The 25,873-nt window shown below is 39.3% G+C and overlaps 7 protein-coding genes across 8 annotated transcripts; 5 read left to right on the forward strand and 2 right to left on the reverse strand.

The window, feature by feature from the left end:
• The first annotated feature begins 87 nt into the window (after positions 1 to 87).
• On the forward strand, positions 88 to 2,865 carry LOC111485051 (putative thiamine biosynthesis oxidoreductase ThiO). Of its 2 annotated transcripts, XM_023131741.1 has the most exons (9): positions 88 to 172; positions 273 to 330; positions 1,085 to 1,193; positions 1,263 to 1,404; positions 1,493 to 1,544; positions 1,656 to 1,802; positions 1,899 to 2,010; positions 2,092 to 2,218; positions 2,354 to 2,830. In XM_023131741.1, exons 1-9 carry the CDS (start codon positions 90 to 92, stop codon positions 2,811 to 2,813), a joined length of 1,290 nt encoding a protein of 429 aa, XP_022987509.1. In that variant the 5' UTR covers positions 88 to 89; the 3' UTR covers positions 2,814 to 2,830. The 2 variants fall into 2 exon arrangements, with proteins under 2 accessions (XP_022987509.1, XP_022987510.1); XM_023131742.1 differs by lacking the exons at positions 88 to 172; positions 273 to 330 and adding an exon at positions 470 to 720 and having other exon boundaries at positions 2,354 to 2,865.
• On the reverse strand, positions 2,859 to 6,603 carry LOC111485049 (WD repeat-containing protein 76). Its single transcript, XM_023131739.1, has 5 exons — positions 6,422 to 6,603; positions 5,567 to 6,332; positions 4,490 to 4,890; positions 3,820 to 3,918; positions 2,859 to 3,276 (listed from the first exon to the last, which is right to left on the reverse strand). The coding sequence occupies exons 1-5, from the start codon at positions 6,550 to 6,552 to the stop codon at positions 3,054 to 3,056; spliced, it is 1,620 nt and encodes a 539-aa protein (XP_022987507.1). The 5' UTR covers positions 6,553 to 6,603; the 3' UTR covers positions 2,859 to 3,053.
• Positions 6,604 to 7,493: 890 nt separating this feature from the next.
• On the reverse strand, positions 7,494 to 13,179 carry LOC111485364 (ATPase 8, plasma membrane-type). The gene is made up of 14 exons (XM_023132218.1): positions 12,907 to 13,179; positions 12,591 to 12,809; positions 12,370 to 12,507; positions 11,377 to 11,691; positions 10,961 to 11,287; positions 10,774 to 10,893; positions 10,567 to 10,689; positions 10,379 to 10,483; positions 9,972 to 10,281; positions 9,224 to 9,738; positions 8,976 to 9,146; positions 8,028 to 8,210; positions 7,770 to 7,945; positions 7,494 to 7,661 (listed from the first exon to the last, which is right to left on the reverse strand). Exons 1-14 carry the CDS (start codon positions 12,952 to 12,954, stop codon positions 7,565 to 7,567), a joined length of 2,847 nt encoding a protein of 948 aa, XP_022987986.1. The 5' UTR covers positions 12,955 to 13,179; the 3' UTR covers positions 7,494 to 7,564.
• A 666-nt stretch (positions 13,180 to 13,845) lies between these two features.
• On the forward strand, positions 13,846 to 15,148 carry LOC111485366 (acidic mammalian chitinase-like). The gene is made up of 2 exons (XM_023132220.1): positions 13,846 to 15,014; positions 15,101 to 15,148. The coding sequence occupies exons 1-2, from the start codon at positions 13,880 to 13,882 to the stop codon at positions 15,124 to 15,126; spliced, it is 1,161 nt and encodes a 386-aa protein (XP_022987988.1). The 5' UTR covers positions 13,846 to 13,879; the 3' UTR covers positions 15,127 to 15,148.
• Positions 15,149 to 16,097: 949 nt separating this feature from the next.
• Positions 16,098 to 19,003, forward strand: LOC111485367 (protein ABHD17C-like). The gene is made up of 5 exons (XM_023132222.1): positions 16,098 to 16,554; positions 17,923 to 17,959; positions 18,089 to 18,325; positions 18,413 to 18,460; positions 18,534 to 19,003. The coding sequence occupies exons 1-5, from the start codon at positions 16,256 to 16,258 to the stop codon at positions 18,789 to 18,791; spliced, it is 879 nt and encodes a 292-aa protein (XP_022987990.1). The 5' UTR covers positions 16,098 to 16,255; the 3' UTR covers positions 18,792 to 19,003.
• Positions 19,004 to 20,792: 1,789 nt separating this feature from the next.
• Positions 20,793 to 23,553, forward strand: LOC111485365 (two-component response regulator ORR22-like). Its single transcript, XM_023132219.1, has 5 exons — positions 20,793 to 21,269; positions 21,426 to 21,578; positions 21,786 to 22,187; positions 22,263 to 22,339; positions 22,441 to 23,553. The coding sequence occupies exons 1-5, from the start codon at positions 21,122 to 21,124 to the stop codon at positions 23,344 to 23,346; spliced, it is 1,686 nt and encodes a 561-aa protein (XP_022987987.1). The 5' UTR covers positions 20,793 to 21,121; the 3' UTR covers positions 23,347 to 23,553.
• Positions 23,554 to 24,982: 1,429 nt separating this feature from the next.
• LOC111485369 (temperature-induced lipocalin-1-like) lies at positions 24,983 to 25,868 on the forward strand. The gene is made up of 2 exons (XM_023132224.1): positions 24,983 to 25,391; positions 25,479 to 25,868. Exons 1-2 carry the CDS (start codon positions 25,020 to 25,022, stop codon positions 25,662 to 25,664), a joined length of 558 nt encoding a protein of 185 aa, XP_022987992.1. The 5' UTR covers positions 24,983 to 25,019; the 3' UTR covers positions 25,665 to 25,868.
• Positions 25,869 to 25,873: the final 5 nt, after the last annotated feature.

Consider the following 25,873-nt stretch of genomic DNA (forward strand, 5'->3'; position numbering starts at 1 on the left):
CGAGCCAGGTCTTGCTCGGGAATTATTTATTTGAATGAAAATATAAAACGCTATATTTTCAAAAAGATATCGAACACAGACAGTCGATTATGGTGTGTGTATGTCGAGCTTCGGCTGTTCACTCCGCCGCGCCGTCGTTCGCACTTTCTTCTCTCTCGACGCGTCCTCTGAGGTTCTTCTTCAACCTTTTCTTTACCTAATTAACGCGCGTTTCTCAGTTCCTTTGCCAAATGTGTATATGTATTTACTCAGAGAGGGATATCCTTTTATAGGTACGCAGTGCTTGGAGCTGGTTTTGCTGGCCTTTCAGTTACTTGGCATTTGTTGAAGGTACGCCGGCTCTGTGGCTTTCTTTTTCCTGTTCGTCTCATGATACATCAACACCTTGCTTAGGCTGTGTTGGATTCAACGAATCAATTACATATCCAAATGAGAACCATCTTAAAAGGGCTAAAAAAGACTTTAAAGAATTAAAAGTTACTTTCTATACCGTTCAATGCACCTTACTTTTTGGTGGCTCAACCATAAGAATTTCAAAGTTAAGCAGACTTGTTGTGCGACCTCCTAGATATTTTCTTGAGAAGCATGTGAGAGATGACAAAACATGTTGAAAGAATCTGTTCACTCTTAGAACTAATTAGGTAACTTGACATTGTCGCAGGAGAATGTTAGGGCCATCAAATGTCGAATCCGGATTTTGAATCCTAATCCAAATTCGGGGTAATTTGTAACACTCTTTTGGAATTCTAAGTGTTTGTGAATGTTTCCTTATGATTTATGACTGCACGATAACGTACCCTCTTGAAATATGTTCCCTCATTTTGTCAGCCCTAATCCAAGGTCTATTGAATCTAGTGAGTCCAAAAATCTAAAAAAGGGATCTCACATAATCATGAATATAGTTAACGGGACGAAATCTCGAGGTTCCTACTTCCTCTAATGCTTCAAGCTCATTGCTTCTACTACCAATTAGTATATTTTGGGTTTTATCTCAAGGTTCCTTATCTTGCCAATGTGAGACTTTAGTCGCACTCCAACACTTAGTTACTTAATGTTTCACTTCATCTTATTACGTTTATTGCAGCTCTGTCATAAGGACGTATCTCTACATATCGACATATGTGACGAAGTTGGCATTGGTGGAGGAGCATCTGGAGTCGCGGGAGGGCTTCTTCACCCTTATTCTCCTAAAGGTTCCAACAACCTACTTAGTTACCCTATCTCCCTTGCAAAAAATGGCTAATCCCTTGAAATTATGTCAGTTAAACCTCTCTGGAAAGGTGCCGAGTGTTGGGCTGAGTGCTTAAAGCTTTTAAGCGTTGCGGAGTCGGCACTTAGCTCCAAAGAGTTGGATTTAGAGATGGATGGATATCAAAATATGAATGGATCCGTTGTTCTAAGACGGTCTGCTACTTCATTTCTTTTAGCTTCTGAGAGATATATACTCATTCCCATCACTTGACATGCTTCTGCTTTATTTTGTTTACTTCAGGGGTATCTTGAGGCCTGCAATCAGCTTGAAGAATCTCATGATGTTAAAAGAAGTAACTACATCCTTTCTTCTATTTGTCTTTCATTACTCTTGCTTCTATTTGTCTTTCATTACTCTGATTAGAACGTCAGAACGACATTGATGATATCTGTTATTTACCCAGAATGCTCGGAACGGCCTCGATAGCTGCAGAATCGAAACAATCGATGAAGATGCTGCCCGAAATCTTGTTCCTAAGCTTTATATTCCTCTAAATACAGCTTTTTATATGCCTCAAGCTGTAAATATCAACTCTCAACGTTATCTTGAGGTCACTACTTCAAAGCAAATGATACTTAAGTTGTTCTTCCATCTGTTATGATTAAAACAAATCTTTGATCTTTTTTGTTCCCAATCTTATGTATAGGCGCTGTTTATAGCATGTCAAAATCTGACCAAGGAAACATCACCCTCAAGTCTTGGTCATAAGGAGTTGTTCTTGCAGAAAAAGTCTATTAACGATCTGGGTGAACTAGAAGGTAAGTGAAATTTCTCAAGCCAAATCTACTCAGCATTATCTTGGAATTAAACTTTCTTATGTAATAGAACTTTCTGTGCAGGGACGTACGATGCTGTGATTGTTTGTCTTGGTGCTAAAATGATCATGCTTCCTGAACTTACTGGAAAGCTTCCTTTGAGAACTTGCAGAGGTGTAGTAGCTCATTTTCAGCTTCCCGACGATATCAGGTATCGGTTTTTTGTGCCTAGTATGTATTATCTCTCCACAAAATTCATAATTTGCGCCCGTGCAGGGGTCGAGATTTGGATTTCAAACCCCTTGATCCTGTTAGTCTGATATCTGGTATAATACCATAATTTCAGCAATGCATACCCAGAGCTTGGGCCTTCTATACTGTCAGATGCATGGCTAGCCATACAGAGTCCTAGAAGTTTATATATGGGTTCAACATGGGAATGGAAATCAACAAATTCATCCCCTGAAGTTTCAGAAGAGGAGGGCTCAAGGGCGGTTGCAGAACTCTTACCAAAGGTGTCTGCCATTTATCCCTCAATAAAGGAGTGGAGTTTCAGGAGAGCAAGGGCTGGTCTTAGAGCAATGCCACCACTCACTCCTCATGGATCTCTTCCTCTTATGGGTTGTATAGACGAGATTGTAAGACCTAACAGCTCTTGCAAGTACTGGTTATTTGGAGGGCTTGGTTCTAGGGGATTGTTGTACCATGGTTGGCTTGGGAAACTAACAGCACAGGCTGTGCTTTCATGTAATGAAGAACTAATCCCATCTGAACTAATCTCTTGGAAGAAAGTAATGAATAGTTAAAGCTTCTTCCTAATTAAGAATCAATTCAAATGGGAACAGACCCACTTAAAAATGAAGTGACTTGTCGACCTTGCTATAGAGAATTTGCATAACATTTGCATAACATTTACACGATTCTCCCCACGAAATCCAATTGCAAGAAGAGATAACGCTCTCTTTTCTTCCTCCGAAAGTATTTTTTGATTGTTGGGTGGAATTCATGGTACAAAATTCTTATCCCGAGAACTCTGTAGAAGCAAATTAAATATCTTGACTCATTGTCCACATATAAACCTGGCCCCCACTCGTGGCTCCTGCTAACGTTCCAACATCGTAAGGGTGTGCATCGAACCTGCATGGTATTGCAGATATGTTGGGGCTCTGCAAAACGAAGACTTTCTTCCGTTGTGCCCGTGAAATAACATCTACTGCTCTCTTCATATTTCCAATGAAAATGTACGAGTCATCCCAACCCCAAATTGCTCTGCTTCCAAATAAACAGATGCCGTTAACAATTGGAGTCCAATATGCAAATTATCACTAAAAGAACGAGATCGCTTATATTTCATTCTCAGAATAACACTTGATAACCAGCCAAAAAAAAAAACACCAATTACAGAAACTTTATGCAGCGCATCATCATTCATTTTGAAGAGATCAGGCACAAGAAAATTCATACGTGGACTACAAAATATGCTACATGTAAGAAGATTAGCAACCCAGTGTTAAAAAAAAAAAATTGTAGTCAACCATCATTCATATACTAGGACATGAGCATCAAACATTTTCATATTTAACATAAGAAAATAAGATGCTTAATAAAAAAATAGTGAGACATTTTCATTCTTTTGGCAAGATTCGAATATTGATATGAACATCACGTGAAACTGAGCCATTCATACGTAAATTTAAAATGTCTCATTGAGTAGAGCTAGATGAACCGCACCAAGTAAATTTAAGATGCCAATGAAAAAGCGAAAAGAACTAAGAAGTGATAAAGAGGACAGGGCTACAAAACTTAACTTACCTGAAAGAAGAAATCCACCTGCCTGTCTGATTATCATGTGGTATCATCAAAGTATCTTTAAAATTAACTCCACCGGTTATGCCAACATTGTCGTCAAAACTACACGAAATGAAACCTATTAATCCCACAGCTATCTTATGATACTATTAAGCCATGCAACCTAATACTACACTCGCCCAATTCCAGTACTTTAATTGGGGTGGGGTGGGGGGGGGNGGGGGGGGGCGGTTGATCATTCTTCTCATGTAACCATAAAAGAGCTATAGTTTGAGATGAATAAACGAACTGCACTTTCAAAATAGTTGAGGTGAACAGACATTTAGAAAATTCTAGTACCCAATGGCCAATTCATTGTTGCTCTGACGTAATACTAAAAGAAGACAATTCCTTGAGCAAACAAAACTATAGATTTTCATGCATACTAATGACATTTTATTCTTACCTCTATATTTCACTCCACCCCTTTCAGCTTAAATTATGAACCAAATTAAGTCCTCTAGTAAAAACAGTACAGAAAAGAAGAAAAGAATTACTGCTAGATTAAAAGGGTAGTTCAGAACTCAATCAACCTGAGCTATAGGACACATTATTTATTCTCTCCTTTACCTTTTATGCTGACTCTGTTACTAGTGTTTCCCTATCATAAAGTTCCAAAAGATGATCCATTTACCTAGTAGTTGCAATGAAGCGTCCAGAGGGTGAGAAGTAAGCAGAATGAATCGCCCTTTTGTGGTTTATCGTCTTCAAGGGCTTTTCAGCATTAACACTTCTCAAATCCCAAAGACAGGCAGTTCCATCACTAGAACCAGTAGCCATGATGTTGCAATTTTCTACACTAAAATCTATGGTATTGATCCTATCTTCATGCAACATCCATTCCATTGGGCAGTTTCCAGTCCTTTTATCCAATATATTCAACCCTCCACGACCCTCAGCAAAATATAAGCAGTTTGCATCGTTTGATTGTTGAGAAAGAGAATATACAGTATATTCACTGCGATACAAAAGATCAAACATCTCTTTCTCTGCATCCATCAACCGTATAAATCCATCATAGCAACTGGTATGAACCTGAAATCATGACACAAAAATCATAATTAGCAGATTCAAATCTAATTGCACAATGTCAGCAATAGTAGCCATGCAAAATTCGGAATCCCGTTCCTAAACCATAAAAAGTATGTTGACAATAAAGAAAATAACTAGTGTGGATGTAAATCTCCATGCAAAATCAACCACTTCAACCATTCAAACAGATCAACAGATCAACAGATAATTTTTCCTTAATTAAAAACTGCATCTTCCATCACTCAAGCACATTGTCTCCTTTGGTCAAATATCTTTTTCACAACTGACTACTAAGAAATGCCATTAAATACAGAAGGCATGAAAACAAGTCTCAGATGCTCGAGAAGCAATTCAACAATTAACTAGAACTAATATTTATTGACACATAAAGACTACTTCCACCTATGCCTAAGTGAACCTTTTCCATCACAAGAATAACTTGCCAATAAATAATAAGCTCGCTTAATCTGAACTCCAGCAAAAATGGAATTTTACGATAAAACCTATTGAGAACCAAACGATCTATCCTCACACATTACGAATTATTGTACGCAAGAACCAACAGCCTTTTCATGCTAAAAACAGATCATAGAAAATAGCATATATTTCAAAAAATCAAATGCAAAAAATTATTCCTAATCTTTAAAATCTTCCTAGATCCCCCCCAGAAAAACGGTACCTTCGACAATGCATGCCATTGAATTGAAATCCCAGAAATGGGACCTGAATGCGGGTGATACAAATAAACACCATTTCCTTCCTCTGACTGGTGATCAGCATTCCAAAACCCAACTTCCCCAAACTTGTTACCTACAACAATCATTCTAGAATCACGACAAGGGAAAAACCGCACTGCCATTATTCTTCCAGGCACAACCCGAGCTATGTTGTCGGCATTCAGAACCAAAGACCCAACCTTTAAGCGACTTCCATCGGTCTTATGTTCCATCTTAATCGATCTCGTCCAGTGACCTTTTATGTCACTAGTTAGTTCTTCAGTCTGTGTCTTAATTAAATTCGGATAATTATCAATAGGTTCCATCTTCAAACAATTCTCATTTCCCCCTCCTTCAGTCTTTATCTCTTTCGGGAAACTTCCATTGCCTTCCTCCAATTTAAAATCCTTAACATCATCAACTAATTCCTCTTTCACTGACCTGCTTTCCAGAGATTTAATCGAAATACCTACAATTGATTCAATCAGTGACCGATGAGACTCCCTCTCACTACAAACTTCAATCATTTCAAGGGGGCCTGAAACACGACGCGAAGGCATAGATTTGGGATCTGACTTCCGAATCTTAGTAGCCGGCTCCGTAATATCATCAGAAACACTTTTGGCATCAGGGGGAATTCCTCTAGCACGCAAAGAGCGCCGTAAAACTATCGGAGTCTCGACTTTAGGTTTGCTCTTCGGATAAACCTTTTCCGATTTGGTTTCAACTCTGGAAGGGGAATAACAAAGAGATCACAAACAAAACAGAGAAAAAACGAAGTAGGATACAGAAATCAGTAGGAAGAGTTCGAGAGAGACCTTTGACGCTTGGAGGCAGCAGAGAGTTCAGAGGCTTTGGACTGAAGCTTGAGGGCGGCCATCATTTCATCGTTTCGGCGAATGTTCTCGAGCCTCTTGCGCTCGTACTCAGTGAGAGCTTGAGAGGCCATGGGAAACTGGAAAGGGTTTAGGGCAGAAGTAGAAGCAGAAGGAGAATTGGGGTTTCGTGGAGTTCGAAATATGGAAATGATTCTTATATATAGTTGGAGTTGGCGGGAAAACACCACCGGCGGGTTGAGGGGCTACATTGCCTATTTAACCGCCACGTCACTCTCATGCTCTGTGGCTAAAATATTTTTGTTCAATTATAAATTTAGTTTCTTTTTTAATAAATATTATGTCATAAGTTTCATCATAAATTGTATTTATTTAATCCATTTAATTTTAGTTTTTTTTTTTTAAATGAAAGTACATTAAATATAGTACTAAGACTATTTTTTAACTTTTTAATAAATGTTAGTATTAATAAAACTTTTTATAATTTTAAAATTGAAATTGAGTCATTTTTTTCCCTTAGTCCATTAATATCAGTCTCATAATTTTAAAATGCATCTACTTTTTTACACTCAAGCTCACTGATATGAAATATTGTTCAATTTGGTCCATTAATATGAGTTTTATAATTTTAAAATATATCTACTTTGTACTGGGAGGGGTTTCCACATCATTATTATAAGAAATGTTGTGCTCCCCTCTCCAACTATGTGGAATCTCACAATCTACTCCAAGGGGATCCAACGTTTTCATTGACACACCGTTCGATAACTGGCTCTAATACCATTTGTAACAATTCAAGTCTAGCGCAAGTGGATATTATCCGTTTTGGCTCGTTACTTATCACGGTGAGCCACAAGATTTTAGAACGCATCTCATATAGAGAAATTTCCATATTCTTATAAACAATGTTTTAACGTGAAGTTTAAAAGATATTTTTATTAATTTAAGAAGAATTTTAACTTTTTGATCATCACTCTAGATTATATTTTCCTTAATAAGAGTTGCAAGTACAAAAGAAAGAATAACCCATTTCATCATCTACAATACATTTTTCTTTTAATTTTTAAATTATTTCTTCTTCGTTTTTGTTGAAAGTCAGCCAAATGTTGTCCACTCCATCACAGATCAAAGAGTGTAGTGCTGTTGGATAGTGTCAATGTCCAACCCCTTCAACTTCACCACTGACTCCACATGGCCCTTCAAAGTGTGGAGTTCCCTCAGCCTGCACCGTTCAACATTCAAACACTTACTAAAATGTTCATACAATTCCTCGTCGTCCTGCTTGGAATGACTTTCTAAGTGCTCGGTATTGATTTGTTTACGAACTTACCTGGCAATTTCAGCTCTTTTCTTGGCTTGCTCTGCAATCGCTGAAAGTTCCTCGTAGCTGCTCTTTTCATGAAATATGGTTTCTGGTGGCTGCAGGCCATGCCTTGTACGTTGGGCTATTGCCCATTGTGCCTCTCTTTCGCCTTTTCCGTAATCCTTCTTCGTCGTAAACGCAGTCTACGGTAGCAGAATGGTTGAGAACATTCATTAGCAAGACACCCTACAAGTGAAATGACATCACAGAAATTCGAACACGGACCTTATTCTCAAGCATGTTGTCCCAGGCCTTGCCGCTGAGGCCATAACGGATTGCAAATTTGAGGACATCAAGTGGGAAGTAAGTGACAATACTGAATAACCAGATGGCTCCTGCCCATCCCCACCCAATGCCTTTGATCCTTGCAAAGTCCCATTCGGAATATACAGCAATTAGAGTGGCAACCTGAAAGGGAAGGCAGCAGAATAGATCCCACGTCGGTTAGGGAGGAGAACAAAGCACCCTTTATAAGGGTGTGGAAAACTCTACCTAACAGGCGCAATTTAAAAATTTTGAGTGGAAGCCCGAAAAGGTATACCCAAAGAGGACAATATCTACTAATGGTAGGAATTGGCCATTACAAATAGTATCAGAGCTAGACACTGGACGATGTACCAGCAAGGAGATTGAGCCTCGAAGGGGGATGGACACGAGGCGGTGTGCCAGCAAAGACGTTGGGTCCCGAAAGGAGATGGACTGTGAAATCCCACATCAATAGGGGAGGAGAACGAAACATTCTTTGTAAGGATGTAGAAACCTCTCCCTAGCAGACACGTTTTAAAAACTTTGAGGGGAAGTCCAAAAGGAAAGCCCAAAGAGAACAATATCTGCTAGCGGTGGGCTTGGGCCATTACAAATGGTATCAAAGCTAGACACCAGGCGATGTGCCACGAGGAGGCTTAGTCCCAAAGGGGGGTAGACACGAGACGGTGTGCCAACAAGGATGCTGGACCTGAAGGGGGGTGGATTGTGAAATTCCACATCGGTTGGGGAGGAAAACGAAACACCTTTTATAAGGGTGTGGAAATCTCTCCTAGAAGTCGCGTTTTAAAAACCTTGATGGGAAACCTAAAAGAAAAAATTCAAAGAAGACAATATCTGCTAGCGGTGGACTTGAGCCGTTACAAAGAATGATTTGAAAGGAGGTAGAAGAAGAAGCGTTGTTCTTACCAACTGAGCAGCAATGAAGGCAATAACTAGCAAGAAACCAGGGCATTCAACAAAGGACCAACTTCTTGACCTGGTGACGAAGATGAGACCTTGACTGATAATGCTCACTTGAAGATAGAGAGCAGAGTTCATCTCAGCAAGATCTTTAAGTGGCTTTACACCAAATGTTTTCTGCAGACAATGTTGACATGTTAGTATACAATGTCATCTTTGTGTTTAACGTTCAGGGCACGATATCGTTTTCTCACCGGGAAGAAGACGGTTTCGTTGGCGAGCCAGAAGAAAAACACGGTCGCGAAGGCCATGTATGTTCCAAGGACAACACCAGTAGCAAAAATTTCTTTGAGTCTCCATGAGTCAGGCACAGGTGATGGCTTCACTCTATCCTTTGAAATGGTCATGATGGTTCCATCGTTTAGGATGGCAATGATAAGGACCATAAAAGGCGAGAAATCAAACTTCCAGATGAGAGCAACAAGCATGAATCCCAACACGATACGTATTGTAATGGAAACTGCATAGATAGTGTAGTTTTTCATTCTTTGAAAGATGGCTCTACTGGTTAACACAGCACTCACAATCACACTTAGTCCTGGCTCGGTCAAGACAATGTCTGATGCGCTTCGTGCTGCGTCGGTTGCATCAGCCACAGCAATACCGATGTCGGCCCTCTTGAGAGCAGGAGCATCATTGACACCATCTCCTGTCATGCCACAAATATGGTTCCTCTCCTGAAGTCTCTTAACAATCTCATACTTGTGTTCTGCAATCCACAAATGACTAGTTTAGTTGGGGTGGGAGGGAGTCTCACGTTGGCTAATTTAGGGAATGATCATGGATTTATAAGTAAGGAATACATCTCCATTGGTATGAGGCCTTCTGGGGAAGCCCAAAGTAAAGTCATGAGAGCTTAGGCTCATAGTGGACAATATCATACCATTGTGGAGAGTTGTGATTCCTAACAATCTTTTGTGGTTAAAAGTATAACGTGATTACCAGGGAAGACTCCTGCAAACCCATCAGCCTTCTCAATGAGTTCATCAACAGGAATAGAAGCAATTGACTCATCCATGCTTTGGCCGAGCAAAGACAAGGACGGATACATGTTCGTGCCCATGCCGAGCCTCCGACCGGTTTCTTTGCCTATTGCAAGTTGGTCACCAGTGATCATCTTAACATTAACACCAAGTTCTAGAGCTCGGCGAATGGTTTCTGCACTGTCATGCCTTGGAGGATCAAATAGAGGCAAGAGACCAACAAATTCCCATGGTTCTCCAGCACTTTCCTTGTCCTTGTCTTTAACAGTCTAAACATGATTGCGAACAAGGTTTAGAGGTAATAAGAAAGCCTATTCATTCTATGAGTTAATGAACCTATTTTGTATATATATTCACACAATTCACCTGTCGGCCAACGGCCAACGAACGAAGACCGCGATTAGCGTAGTTATCGATAATGGTATGAGCTTTCTGCCTTACTTCACCTTTAAGGTCACAAAGGTCAATGATCTAATACCAAAATGACAGAGTTAGGCATCTAAAACAAATGTGGTTCTTCATAAGTGACATTGGCTATCAGACAACAACATTACCTGTTCAGGAGCGCCCTTGCTGCTTCTGTGCCAGTTACCATCTGTGTCGATGTAGGTAATGGCAGTACGTTTATCGACCGGGTTAAACGGCAAGAAATGCACCTCAGTTATTCCTGCTCTTGCCTTTAAGAGCCAAAGGGTTCAGTATACCACAAAAGGTTCAGTAAAAGGAAGCCATGAACATAAAAACAAAGCTGAGTATTAAACCTCTTTGGGGTCATCCAACATTTCAACAATGCAGGCATCGATGGCGTCTTGATTTTTGACTCTCGACGCTCTTGCAGCAAACAGCATGACAGCATCCTTGTCCATGTTTGGTACAAACACCTGCAGTCATAAAGGCACCAAGATGAGACATGATCAAAGCCAATGAGTGAAACTATGTGAGCTTGACCTCAATCAGGGACTTGTCTACTGTGAGCTTGTTCAGGGTGAGAGTTCCTGTCTTGTCACTGCAGAGGACATCCATCCCAGCCATCTCTTCAATGGCTGTCATCCTCTTGGTGATGGCACCTTGCTGCGAAAGGCGATGCGATCCGATGGCCATGGTTACTGAAAGAACCGTTGGCATTGCTATGGGAATGCCTCCAATGAGAAGCACCAACAAGTTGTCAATGCCCTCTCTGTATGCTCTGTGCTGGATAGCAAACATTACTAGAATCTCAATGACCATCCCGACCGCGATCGAGCATATACAGAAGTTTCCAATGGCCGTCAACACCTGATCAATGATAAACCATTAGAACCACAAATCTTGCCATGAATCCTATGTTACTTTGGTTATGCAAGAATCAAGAATTTTTCTTTTACCTTTTGGAAATGACCAACTTGGTTGGTGCTGTCCACAAGATGAGCTGCCTTTCCAAAAAAGGTATGCACTCCAGTGGCAATAACAACGGCCTCAATCTCTCCTTGCTTGCAGGTGGAGCCAGAGAACACTTCATCACCAGGATTCTTGGTGACAGGCAAAGATTCACCCGTAAGAGCAGACTGGTCAATCTTGAGAGGATCGCCTTCTAAGAGACGTGCATCGGCCGGGATAATATCTCCTAATTTAACGCTAATCACATCCCCTGGAACCAGAATTGCTGCCTCCTCTTCTTTCCACTTCCCATCTCTTAGAACCTACACGAGTTGAAAAACAACATTCTCATGAACCACGTTATCTTGTGTTAAATCGTCACTGAACTCAAAAGTTTAAGTTGATAGGTTAGAGTAAATTCAATCACGTACTCATACTTCGACACTCCCCTAACTTCAAGACCCAACAAATCCTTCCAATGACATCCAAGAGTTCGAAAAGAAATATCTCTGGTTAGGATTGTTAGGAATTACGACTCTCCACTATTATCCATTATTGTCCAAAATGTATTCCTTACTTATAAACCCATGATCAACCCTTTAATTAGCCGATGTAGAACTCCTCTCCCAACAATTATTAACAATCCTCTCCTCGAACAAAGTACACCATAGAGTCTCCCTTGAGATTTATGGAGCCCTCAAACAACCTCCCCTTAATCGAAGCTCGACTCCTTCTTTAGAGCCCTCGAACAAAGCACACCCTTATAAGTTAAAAGCATGACTCTAATACCATGTTAAGAATCACAAATCTCCACAATGGTATGATATTGTCCACTTGACTTTACTTTTAGATTACCCAAAAACCTCATACCAATGGAGATGTATTCCTTACTTATAAGCTCACGATCAACCCCATTACCCGACGTGGAACTCCTCTTCCAACAATTCTCAACAATGACACCATATTAAACCACCCAAAACTTCGAAAAGAAACGCAAATACCTTGGTTTTGGGTGCCAGACCAGCCATGAGAGCAGCAGCTGCATTTCCAGCATTGTTCTCTTCAATGAAACTAATGGTAGAATTAATGATCAACAACACAATAATCCCAACAAAATCTTGCCAATCCGGTGGTTTCCCCTGCATTTTAGACCAAAATCTAGCTTGAGTTTCCAAGTGTAAGAGAACGAACAAGAACAAATTTGGGAAAAATGTATGAGTACCCCTCCATTAGCCAGAGCAATGGCCATGATTGCCGCAGATTCCATAACCCATGATAGAGGATTCCACATAAACCCCAAGAACTTCAAAACCTTGCTCTCTTTTTTCTCTTCAAGCTTGTTAGGACCAAAAATTTGGAGTCTCTTTTCTCCTTCTGCTGTGCTCAATCCTTCTTTAGTGCATTTTAGTTTCTCAAAAACTTCCTCCACAGGAATCCGTTCCTACAAGAACCCACATAGAAAAACGAAGATCAAAACACAAAAAAAAACAGAGAATCGCAAAAACAAAACAAAAGAATCAATGAATCAATGTTCTTACTAGATCAACGTTCTCATTCTTGACATCTTCCAACGAAATATCGCCCATAGCTGACCAAAAACAAGCAAAACGAAGAAGAAAATCTCCAAAAACACTTGGAATATCCCTTCTTTCTCCGGCAGGCTCTTCTTATAGGAAATGGAGAAGGCGAGGGAGTTGATTCAAGAAACCCCATGATCGGCTGTGGGTCGCTAAATGAGTATACCTGCAGAGCTGGAGTGGTTACAGCCAGTGCCGAGCAGAGTTGGTTGATACCTTCTGTGGCTTCCCAGACCCTACGGGCTGTTTCAGTAACAGGTTGGCGGATGTGGCAATTAGCATGTAGCATTTTGTTCATGGTTCTGCTACAAAAACAAAATCATTTTATTTATTAAATGATAATTGAAATCAATGTATTGAGTTAGAATAAGTTTTGATGTGAATTTAAAATTTATGTTTTGGATGTATATTTATCAAATATAATTACTTCACTTATATATATACTTAATAAATATATAGATATAAGGGTCGAAGATAAATGATATTAAAAAATGAAAATTATTTATTAAAAATAATTTGAAAGGAATTATATATATAATAAATTGAAAGAAAAAAAAAAATCGGTGAAGAATTTTGTATCAATTCTTTAAAATAATAATAATAATTTTGTAGATATGAAAAATGAAATAGGAATCGAGATCGAGAATGAATTATAGAGTAAAAATACTAACATTTTTTTTCAGATGTTTTGAGGGTTTAAAATTATATTATTTTTGAACATGTTAAATTATTATTAATATTATTTATTAGTTATATTATAAGCACAGCCGGCTTCCAAACACAAACTTCCATACAAACAGAGCTCCAAGAACCCAATCGACAATTCCCACACATTATATATATACATACATACATATATATATATGTGTGTGTGTGTGTGTGTGTATGCATAACCAATATCACTCATTAATTCTCTGTTTTTCTAGTTTCAATCATGTCCCTCGCTCCCAAATTCATTCCGTCGCTGATTTGCTATGTTCTTCTACTTGCTGCTACAGAGCTCTCTGTTTTTGGCTCTGTTTCCGCCGTCGAATCATCACCGACGACTGCCGTTATCCGAGGTGGTTACTGGCTTTCATGGCTAGCCCAAACATTCCCTCCGGCGGCAATCTCCACCTCCCATTTTACCCATCTCTTCTACGCCTTCCTAGAACCAAATAACGTAACCTTTGAATTGACAGTCACTCCCAACGACGACCAATGGATGAGAAATTTCACCTCAACCATCCACGCCGCCGACCCTCAGATCAAAACCTTCCTCTCAATCGGCGGCGGTGGTTCCTCTGTTCCCATCTTCGTTGCTATGGCCGCTAACCAAACCTCCCGCTCCGCCTTCATCGCGTCGGCCATCTCCGTAGCCAGATCGTACGGCTTCGACGGTCTAGATTTGGATTGGGAATTCCCCAATTCCACCGACGACATGTCCCATTTGTCTTCGCTCTTCAAAGAGTGGCGTCAAGCAATCGAAACAGAGTCCTCCTCCAACGCCGACCGACCTCCGCTGGAGCTGTCGGCGGCCGTCTCGTACGCTTCCAGTTTCCCGTCGCCGCCTCGATCATATCCCGCCGACGCGATTACCGAGTACGTCGATTTCATTAGCCCGATGTGCTTCGATTACTTCGGGAAATGGTCGCCATCGGCCACAGGATCACACGCTCAGCTCTTCGATAAGACAAGCAATTTCAGCACCAGCTACGGCATAACATCGTGGATTGAGGCTGGAGTTCCGCCGGAGAAATTAGTTATGGGGTTGCCGGTGTACGGAAGGACGTGGCGGTTGAAGGACGCGTGTCATCACGGTATTGGAGCGTCGGCAGAGGGAGTTGGCCCAGGGAATGAAGGCGTTATGATTTACTCTGATGTGTTGGAGTTCAATTCGGCCAACGGCGCCACCGAGGTGTTCGATACGGCGTCGGTTTCGACTTATTCGTTTGCGGGGACCACTTGGATTGGGTATGATGGGCCGAATTCCATTGATGTGAAGGTCAAGTATGCGAAGGCCCATGGGCTTCGTGGATACTTTTTTTGGGCCCTCGGGTACGACAACAACTGGACCATTGCGGAAGCAGGTATATATTTTGTCTACTTTATTTATCTACCAAAATTATAAACATTTAACTTATTATTTTCCCTTTTTATTTTTTATTTTTTGCAGCTCAAAATGCATGGATGTATGGGTGACGTCATAATTTTAATTTAACATTTCCCGTAGTCTATACTGTAAAAGTATATTATTAAATTAGTCAATGATTTATTCTACCCAAAATAAAAATTTTATCTATTAAATATATTATTTTCTTTCCAAATAAAGCTTATAGATTGCATTGTGACTTAGATTAAATATCAAACTATATTAATATATAAATATTTGTTTTCGTGACGTATTATGTATATCATCTGTCTCACAGTTTTAAAACGCATCTCCTAGGGAGAGATTTCTACACCCTTATAAAGATATCACAATCCATTTCCTCTAGGACCCAGCATCCTTACTGGCATACCCGTCCAGTGTTTGGCTCTGATACCATTTATAACAACTTAAGCCCACCACGAGTATATATTGTTCGTTTGGTCCAAAGAGAACAATATTTACTAGCAGTGGGTTTGAACTATTACAAATGGTATCAAAACCAGTTATCAGACGGTGCGAGACATTAGTCGAAGTAGGGCTAGACTTAGCCGCGTTTTAAAACCATGAAGTTGATGACGATACGTAACAGACCAAAGAAGACAATATCTCCCTGAGTTAAACAACCGTGGCAAAACTAAGTTAAAGTTCGATAAAACTAATGTGGATTAAGCCGTATGACAAATTGATTGCATTCAAAGCTCAATTAGACTTTAAGAAAAAAGAATAAACGGTTAAAAATCGAAAAGGAGTATCAGGAACTTTAGGCAATCCTCGTCTATAATAAGTAAGATCGTGGGGGTCGTATTGAATACTAAATTTGCTACATTACTAACTTAGGTATTGAGTGTAATTATGGAAATAATTATTAATTAATGCATGTACGATCTTTATAATATAGTTTTGAGAAAGCATTAATGTAGATATTGGAGGTTAATTTAATTTAAATTTAGTTTAAATTTGATTTCTATATTTATAAATATCCTTTAGGCAGTATTATCTCAGGGATGTTTGACTCTGACCTTCTGATTTTGGACCTTTCTCTCTCTATCTCCTCCGCAGCCTTTGACCGTATCTCAGCCCTACATCTCTCTTTCCGTTCCTCCAATTTCTCACCTTCTTCTTCTTCATGCGTGAGCCATTGCGAATTTCATCTCCCAAATTTTCCGATTCATCGCCTTAATGGGAAATGTAACCGGCGGTGTGGCTGCGAAGTTTGCCTTCTTCCCACCGGAGCCTCCAACCTATGACGTTTACAGAGGGGACGATGGAAGGCTCGCCTTCTCCGGCGTGTCCGCCGATAGGAATATGGACGTCAATTTGCTTGATACCAAGGCCGGTAATAGGATCGTGGCCACCTTCTGGAAGTATCCTTTTGCTCGATTGACGCTTCTTTATTCCCATGGAAATGCCGCTGATCTTGGCCAGATGCACGAGCTCTTCGTTCAGCTCAGAGCTCACCTTCGCGTTAACATCATGAGGTGCCCTTCGCGTTAACATTTGATTGTTCTTTCCAATTTATTCTCTCTGGTTTTGTTTTGAACATCATTTCAATGATTCTTGTTCATCTTGTATCTGTTCTAATTCCTGCGGCTGTTCTGTTGTTTGGTTTGGTTTGTGTAATTTGAAATCTGCATTACTCGTTATTTGTTCTTCCTGGCCTCAATTTTGGTGCCAATGATTTCCCCATAAGAGCTTATGAATGTTAGCACCATTGTTTCTCTATTGGTCTAAGGGCTAGACTTTGTTTGATGATTGCAGTACGCCCATCATTTCATGTGTCTTTGTATTGTGAGTTAGATTCCAACCAAAAGGTCAAAAGAAGAGGGCCAAAACTGTTCCATCACTGTAGCGAAAATTCTGAAATCTTCAAAAGTTGCACTATATTCATTCTGTTTTGGCATGATCCTTGTAAAAAGTACATGTTCTTTAGAGAAAACTCTGGTGTTCAGCAAGCAAAAGGGGGGAATACTCCAATTGATTCAGCATGATAAATCACAAATGAGCAATGTATTAGGAAACTAAGCTCAAACTCTTGCCACCCTAATCAGAATCAAGAACTTGAATGTGAGGTCCACATCGGATGGAGAGAAAAACAAAGCATTCATGGTAAGAGGTGGAAACCTCTTCCTAGTTGACATGTTCTAAACTTTTGAGGAGAAGCCTAGAAGGGAAAGTACAATATTTGTTAGTGGTCAAATGGTATCCGAGCTAGACACTGGGCGGTGGGGCTCCAAGGGTGATGGATTGAGAGATCCACAGAGATCCCACATTGGTTAGAGAGAGGACCAAAACATTTCTTATAAGTGTGTGAGAACCTCTCTTTGGTAGACAAATCCTACATTGGTTGGAGAAAGGACCAAAATATTTCTTATATGGTTGTGAGAACATCTCCTTGGTGGACGTATTTTAAAATCTTGAGGGGAAACTTGAAACGGAAAGCCTAAAGACGTAACATCGGCTAACGATGGACTTAGAGCTTGGGCTATTACAAATGGTATTAGAGGCGGACATTGAGCGGTGTGCCAGCAAGGATGTTGGGCCCCAAAGGGGGTGGATTGTGAGATCCTACCTCGATTGGAGGAGAATGAAGCATTACTTACTTGGGTATAGAAATCTCTCCCTAGTGGATTGTGAGATCCTACATCGGTTGGAGGATAAAAATCTCTCTCTGGTGGGCCCGTTTTAAAATCTTGAAAGGAAGCTTAAAAGGGAAAGTCCAAAAAGGACAATATCTACTAGCGGTGAGTATGGGCTTGGGCTGCTACATCTGCCATTGTATTCCAAGGCATATTGCTGTTTTCATTTACAGAAGAGTTACCAAATAACATGTTTGTCCTGAATTTCAGCTACGACTATTCAGGATATGGAGCATCTACCGGTAAGGTAAGCAATTCTATTTCTTTGGTTAAAAGTGATGTTTCTATGGTTATATCCCAGCAGCCATCACTTCTACCAATAACATGTTTATGCCTATTTGTTTACTCATAAATGGTTCATCTCTCATTCTGCTAGCCATCTGAATTCAATACATATTACGACATAGAAGCTGTTTACAATTGCTTGAAGCGTGATTATGGGATCAAGCAAGAAGACATGATTCTATATGGGCAATCTGTGGGGAGTGGACCGACCCTTCACTTGGCATCTCGACTACAAAGATTAAGAGGCGTCGTTCTTCACAGCGCCATACTTTCAGGCATTCGAGTATTGTGTCCTGTCAAAATGACATTTTGGTTTGACATTTTCAAGGTGAGCTATGCTCCAATTGATTTATATACGTCCTCTTGATCCTTGTTTGTGTTTATACCAACAACTCTCAATGTCTAATCTTTTCAGAACATAGACAAGATAAGGCTGGTGAGCTGTCCCATTTTGGTTATGCATGTAAGACCATTTGTCCTCTCCCTTTTTAATGTTGTTGGGTGATACATGCCTGCTAAGTTTGATCGATGTGCAGGGAACAAATGATGATATTGTTGATTGGTCCCATGGAAAACGACTTTGGGAGCTTTCAAAGGAAAAGTACGATCCGTTATGGGTGAAAGGCGGGGGACATTGTAACCTCGAGACGTTCCCCGAGTATATTAAGCATTTGCGTAGGTTCATTAATGCAATGGAGAAGGTCCCAACTAAACAAACGATAAAACAACTCACTTCTACCCCGAGCATCACGGAGTCGAAACATAACAAGTGCTTGAGATTTAGAAAACGATAGTTTTGTGTTGTCGTGATTGAAGTAGAGACTGAATCAAAGATAATTTTGTTGTATCTGCTTCGCCTGTCTTCACGTCCAAAAGAGTTCAACAATCAACACGCTTGGTGTCACAGTCATGCTTGTGGTCGCATGTCGGATGTCCCAGTCATGCTTGTCCAGGACATATTATCCATGGTTGCATGCCCATTCAAAACCTCTTTTACTTGCTTTCATGTTAGATACACATTTATTATTCTTGTTATGTCAATATGGTGGTGTATAATTGGTCACCAAAATCATGTTAGACCAAAATGTCTCAAAATATAGTATACGGGATGTGACTAGTCGTCAATTCTTTCTACTCGAGTTATTTACAATCAAAGTCTTATTGTTGCTTATTCGCATTTAGTCTATAACATTCTTTTCTTTAATATTGTTTTCAACATATTTTTACGTTTGTATTTTCTAAAAGTTTTTTTTCAAACGTGATTTGAGACACAAGTATATGCCAATATTATCTATGAAGTCCGAATCTCATAAATGGGTCTCTTCCAGCCCATTTCAACAAAATGGAAGACTAAATAATTAATAATTTAAATTATAAATGTATTAGTCTATTTAATCATTAAAGTACTTAAACTTTAATATTTTTTTAAAAAAATCATGGATTTAATAGAAATAAAGTTAAAATTTTATAATTTTATCAAATGTAAATTAAATACCAATTTAAAAATTAAAAAAATGTTAAACATTAAAAAAAAAAAAAAAAAAAAACTCGCATAAATTCAAAATATTGAATAACTAAAAAATTGATTTAAAAATTAATTTCCTTTGACTAATGAATTGTGGGGACAGTACTGACAGTAGAAGAAGCAGCTTTAAATGAAAAATAAATAAAATAATAAATTCCATATTTTTATTTTATCCATTTTCAGCACAAATGTGTGGGCCCACCCTCAATCATTATCCCTCATTCTTCCCCTATGCCCTACCCTCAATAATCATTGTTATTTTATAAAATATATGAATTATTAAATGAATTATTTATATATATATTTATCTATATTTATGTTCAAGCTTTAAGTATGTTTTAAAATTTTAAAACTCAATTTATAATTAAAAAAATAATATTATTATCTAATAAAAAGAAAAAAAAAAAACAGTATTTATCACAAAACAAAGAAATTGTTTCTGGTCTCAATATAATTGGGATGGGACCCACATAGAATTAATGAAAACCAATAAGGGCGTACAACGTGGCAGTAGCTGACGTGTTTTCTCAGACCTCGTGGTTCTGTCCCGTTGTATACGTTTGTTACTTTTAGTTATAAACAAATTCATTTACCATAAACGAATTTTTGCCGCGTGATCGACACGCTCGAACTAATTTTCTTATTTCCATTAATTAAAATAATTTAATCACAAACGAACGCCATTTTCTAATTATATTTTTTTAAAAAAAAGTAAAATCCTCTAAGGAAACAAAATTCTTACTATATATTATTACTTGATAAATAAATTATTTTTTTTATATATGATAATTTAAATTCATTAATTAAATTATTAAATTTGAGGATATTACGAGAAGACAAAATTTTCAATAAAATTCCAATCTTGATCGAAATTTGGTTACGAAATTAGCTTTATTTTAAGTAATATAATCGCAGTTTATCAAAATAAGAAGAACAATTAAAAAAAGAATAACATTCCCTTTTAAAGTATCAATAATTACTAGATTCTAAACAGGATTTGAAAAAAAAATAATAATGAATTTGGATTAAATTCCTGTTAAATATTCTGCCAAAAATTAATTAATGAGAGATGAATTTCATAGCATAGTAACAGTAGAATTTGATTATCCAGAATAATCACATGGTGGATTAAAACCTGTGTGAGATCATCATACCATGATACAGTGGGATGATGTGGATCGTTGATTTGACTGACTTTTTCCGCGATGCATCAAGTTTGACTCCACTGCCAGAAACCCCCAAAGTTATTCCACTTTCTGTTCATACGGATGATGGAGGGAGAGAAAGTGGAAGAGGGTTTAACCTTAAAGCAATGATAATAAGACAATGGGCGAAAAGGGGAAAAGGGTTTGCTTAAAATACTCCACAGATTTCTGTTCTTTTGGAAATTGAATTCAATTTCTTTTTCTTCTTCTTTCCCTCTGTATTGGGTCATCGCTATCATTCGCCATTTCTGCAGCTTTGCTTTCAATCAATGTCTTCTCTAAGCCATTTGCTCATCTGGGTGTCTGAGAAAAACTGAAGGGGTAGTGGAAAACATTGAACCCACATCGAAAATTTCGTGTTTCTTTCTCTAAGCCACTTTTCTCTCCTTCCCCCATGACCGTGGAGAGTCATTCAGTTGATTCAGCCGGCGATGGTGGCGCCGCCGATCATTTTCCTGTTGGGATGCGGGTTCTGGCTGTCGATGATGATCCCATTTGTCTTAAAGTGCTCGAGCATCTCCTCCGGAAATGCCAATATCATGGTTTGTTTTTGCTCTCATTTCGTGTGTTTCTGTTTGGTTTGTTGACTAATATACATGAATGGTATGTTCTTGATCTGTGTTTTTGAGGATTTTGGGTACTGAAATGTTTGAAATATTTGAAATGGTGGGTTTGTTTGTTCTCTGTTCTTCCTGCAGTCACCACGACGAAGAGGTCCATTGAGGCTTTGAAGATGTTGAGAGAAAATAGAAACAAAGTGGACTTGGTTATCAGTGATGTGAACATGCCTGATATGGATGGGTTCAAGCTTCTTGAGTTGGTGGGGCTTGAGATGGACCTACCTGTGATCAGTAAGCTTTTATCTCATTGATCACAACAGCCTATGCCTCTACTTCATCTTGTCGTGTTTTGTTTAGGATCAGTTTGTTTTGTTTGCTGCTTTGTTCTTGATTAGCTGAAATTAATGTTGTCTCTTTATTGCTAGGATTCTAGAACAGCATTACTTGTCTTGTTCTTGACAGTAGTTGGTTTGGTTATTGACTTTTCTTCTTCCCTAGTGTTATCAGCACATAGTGATACTGAGCTTGTGATGAAGGGGATTGCGCACGGTGCGTGCGACTATCTGTTGAAACCAGTTCGAATCGAGGAGTTGAAGAACATTTGGCAGCACGTGATTCGGAGAAAGAAGCTCGAACCGAAGGCAAAAAACAAGTTCCCTAATCAAGATAACGTTGGAAATGGAGGAAGTGAAGGTGAACGAGGTTTCTCATCAACCAGTAATGCAGACAATGAAAAACTCAACAGGAAACGAAAGGAACAAGACGATGATGAGGATGAAGAAGGAAAAGAGAACGAGGTTGATATCGACGACCCATCGAACCTGAAGAGGCCTAGGGTAGTATGGTCAGTTGAGTTGCACCGGAAGTTCGTTTCAGCAGTTAATCAATTGGGTCTTGAAAGTAAGTGAGTACTAGAAGCTATGTTAGTAAATTTGTGTTTCGTTATATGTAACGATTTGATTCGCTCTTAACCAGAAGCCGTGCCGAAAAAAATTCTGGATCTGATGAATGTTGAAGGACTTACCAGAGAAAATGTGGCTAGTCATTTGCAGGCATGTGGCTATAGCATCTTTTTACTTGACTGATTTATGTTTCTGCAAAGATTCAACGAGAAAACGAGACGAAAATAAGAGCGTTTGTGTTGTATTTGCAGAAATATAGGCTTTACCTGAAAAGAATCAGCAATGTGGCATCTCAACAAGCTAACATGGCTGCTACATTTGGGAGTAAAGAAGGCACTTACATGCGCATAGGTTCATATGATGGCTATGGAGATATGCATGGCTTTGCAGGATCAGGGCGGCTTCCAAGCTCTTCTTTATCTTATTATTCACCTGTTGGAATGAGCCTGATCCAACAAAGCTCCCATAATTTGAACTGTGCTATCAGTAATCTTGGGCATCCAGCTATTATGTTGCCTCCTCACCAAACTACTAATCTATTGCAAGGGATTCCGACGTCACTCGAGCTCGGCCATTTGCAGCACAGCAAGTCCACCACTTCCATTGGAGAAGCTTTTGACATAGACTTCGGCTGTTCGAGTTTTTTGGATCCTGATCCTTCTAATGGTAACTGGCAGGGAGCAGCACAATTGTTGAGATTCTCAGCAACTTTGAACCCCATTGAGGAGTATCCCATTGATCACATGCATGCAATGAACTCGAGCATTTCCTCCGCCCCCTCAAAGAACAGGAACATCTCGGTTGTTGGATCAGTTTCAGCTCCCTTGCTGGATTCAAGAGACCTGCAGTGCCAGGCAGGGGTAGGGGTGGTTGACAGTATGCCAAAGCAGAGTTGGGAAGAGCACGAACACGATTACGCCCGATCCCCCTTAAGCCAGAGTTTCAATCAGAATAGTCTAGTTTGTGAGAGAAAGGTCGGTTCGTCTTTGATAGTCCCATCAAATGATGCTCAACTATCCTTCCCTCAGCACAGTGTGGTTGAAAAATTGGGTCCTAACACAAAGACGAATGCAGATAGAAACTTACACGATGGATCGATTCAAGGAAGTTTCGAGTCCTTGGATGATATAATGAACGCTATGATCAAACAGGTATAGTCAAATTTCTTGCTAAATATTTAGATACTGAATCTGACATAATTATGTAGACATTCCTTTCTTTTGAATGGTAATGCTATTACCATCTCTGTTATGTTTGTGTCAACTTGATACACATACAGGTTGTCTTACTGCTACCAAGTTTGCCAAACTTGTGATTTTTCTTTGTAATGATATGAAAAACTGCCATAATATTGTTCTTCGTTCTGGAATGGCTAAACGATTCCATGTAATCGAAATCTTACCTTGTGAAAGCTCCGATCAGTTTCAAGTCACTATATGAAGCCTAGTTGTCATAACATCCAAGCATTTAGACTTCTTTTGATCAAGATAACTTCTTGTTTGCTTCATAATCAGGTCAAGTTTCATGGGCCATTTGGTCGTAAAAGGCGTCGTCGATTTTTCGATTTTGGATTTGATAGTTTCTCTCTAGGATCATGTATTTAAGCTCTGTACCTGTTGATTGTTGGATGGAAACAGAGGCATTAATAGCAATACGGGTGATCTGAAAGCTGTTCGTGTACCATTATGTTCTTCGTCAGTTTGGTTTCTTGTTACGATGTTCCATCTTTGTCTGCTCATCCATTTACTGATGCAAAACATCTGGATAACGAAACAGCAGACTGCACCCTCCTTGTCCTTGTTCACAAGATAATGACAGGACAGCAGGTGTCACGATGGCTTTCGTGATGGCATTTGTGATTAATGGAAAAACGAACAAGGACACCAAAAATACCAAACGCAACCTTAGAGGTAAATACTCGAAAGTAATCTAAACCAATTATCTTAATCATTAACCAATTTGTCTTGAAATTTAAATATTATACATATAATATATATACATTCCCGGTCTCCATTTATCTTATGGGAATTATTTTTCTCCTCACTTTATTCAGTCTCTGGTAAAATGTCTAACCCCACCCGTAACCCACAGATAAAATACATTACATATTCCGTTTTAGGGATTGACGACTTACCCATTCAGTGACCTTGGCACTGGACGTTCCAAAACTGGAGTACTATCGGGTCAGGTAAATTCAATAAGAGATGCCAGTTGGCAATTCTCGGCCTTAGTGTCATTTCCATGGAGCGAATGGACATCCCTATTCGTTTTTGCCCTCAGTCTACAAGGATTATGGATTAGGTGCTCAAGTAATTATCACTAGTTGTGCTGCTTTACATAGTTTGAAAGTCATATTGCTCAATGGACATACAAAAAGAGCTCTTATTCTTCCTGTCATAGTCAAAGCCATAGGTCCTGAAAAGGAGAACCAGTGCGTTTTATAGATGCAGAAAGGTTTCCTTTTTCTGTTCTGTTCTGTTCTTCTCTTTTATGGTAGAGGGCGGATTAACGCCCTTATCCATTTTCCATTACCGAACAGAACAAGTTCCATCAAGAAGCTGTGGGGAAAATGCTAACAAAAAAAGTCTCAACAATTTGAAAAGCTCTACCACAGCTCAAAATTATTCTAAGAAGGCTGCTTCAACAGTTCTGTAATAATGTTGGGTCTAGAAACCACCCATCTGGAAGCTTCTACTTTCATCTCAGCCATTCGGCCACATGGGGTCCGCTGAAAAGACCTTATAGATAAGCATCCACACAAGTAGTCCTGTGTCTACAAATATGTTGTCCATAAACCAACATTTGTGTGTGTTGTTTCACATTTGAAACGATGGCAAAGAAAGAGATGGAAGTGGTTAAAGGGTTGGATCTTGAGAAGTACATGGGAAGATGGTATGAGATAGCTTCAATTCCATCGAGAAATCAACCAAAAAATGGTGTGAACACAAGGGCTACTTATACGCTCAAAGAAGATGGAACTGTGAAAGTGGTGAATGAAACTTGGAGCGATGGCAAGAAAAGTTGCATGGAAGGTGTGGCTTATAAGGCTGAGCCTTCAAGCGAGGAGGCCAAGTTCAAGGTCAAGTTCTATTTGCCTCCCTTCCTTCCAATCATTCCAGTTGTTGGGAATTACTGGGTTTTGTTTATTGATGGTGATTATCAGTATGTCCTGGTTGGGGAGCCTTCAAGGAAGAATCTTTGGGTATGTTTTCAAATTTCACTCTCTCATTCCAAAGTTTCATATTGTGAGTTTTGTATACTGATGGTGTTTTTTTGGTGTATTGTGCAGATATTGTGCAGAAATACTCATCTTAACGAGGAGATATACAATGAGCTGCTTGAAAAAGCCAAGGAAAAGGGTTATGATGTAAACAAACTGCACAAGACACCACAGAGCGATCCTCCACCAGAAGGTGAAGGTCCCAAAGATACAAAAGGCATATGGTGGATAAAGTCCATTCTTCTGGGAAAGTAAACAGATCACAGAAGCTTATGTTTATAACATCAGAACCCTATCTTGCTACTCTTCTCATCAGTTGTGTAAAATGTTGGCTTGTGAGTACATATTATGTGTGTACCTCGGTATGGTTGTGCTTTAAATCGCACTCACGGTTTACCGATCATAAGTACAACTTGTTAGTAAGATCCGAACTCGTCTAATAAAAATGTGATTGCAAGAGGTAA

Source organism: Cucurbita maxima, unplaced genomic scaffold (assembly GCF_002738345.1).
Source record: "Cucurbita maxima cultivar Rimu unplaced genomic scaffold, Cmax_1.0 Cma_Scf00010, whole genome shotgun sequence".
NCBI classification, from domain to species: Eukaryota; Viridiplantae; Streptophyta; class Magnoliopsida; order Cucurbitales; family Cucurbitaceae; genus Cucurbita; species Cucurbita maxima.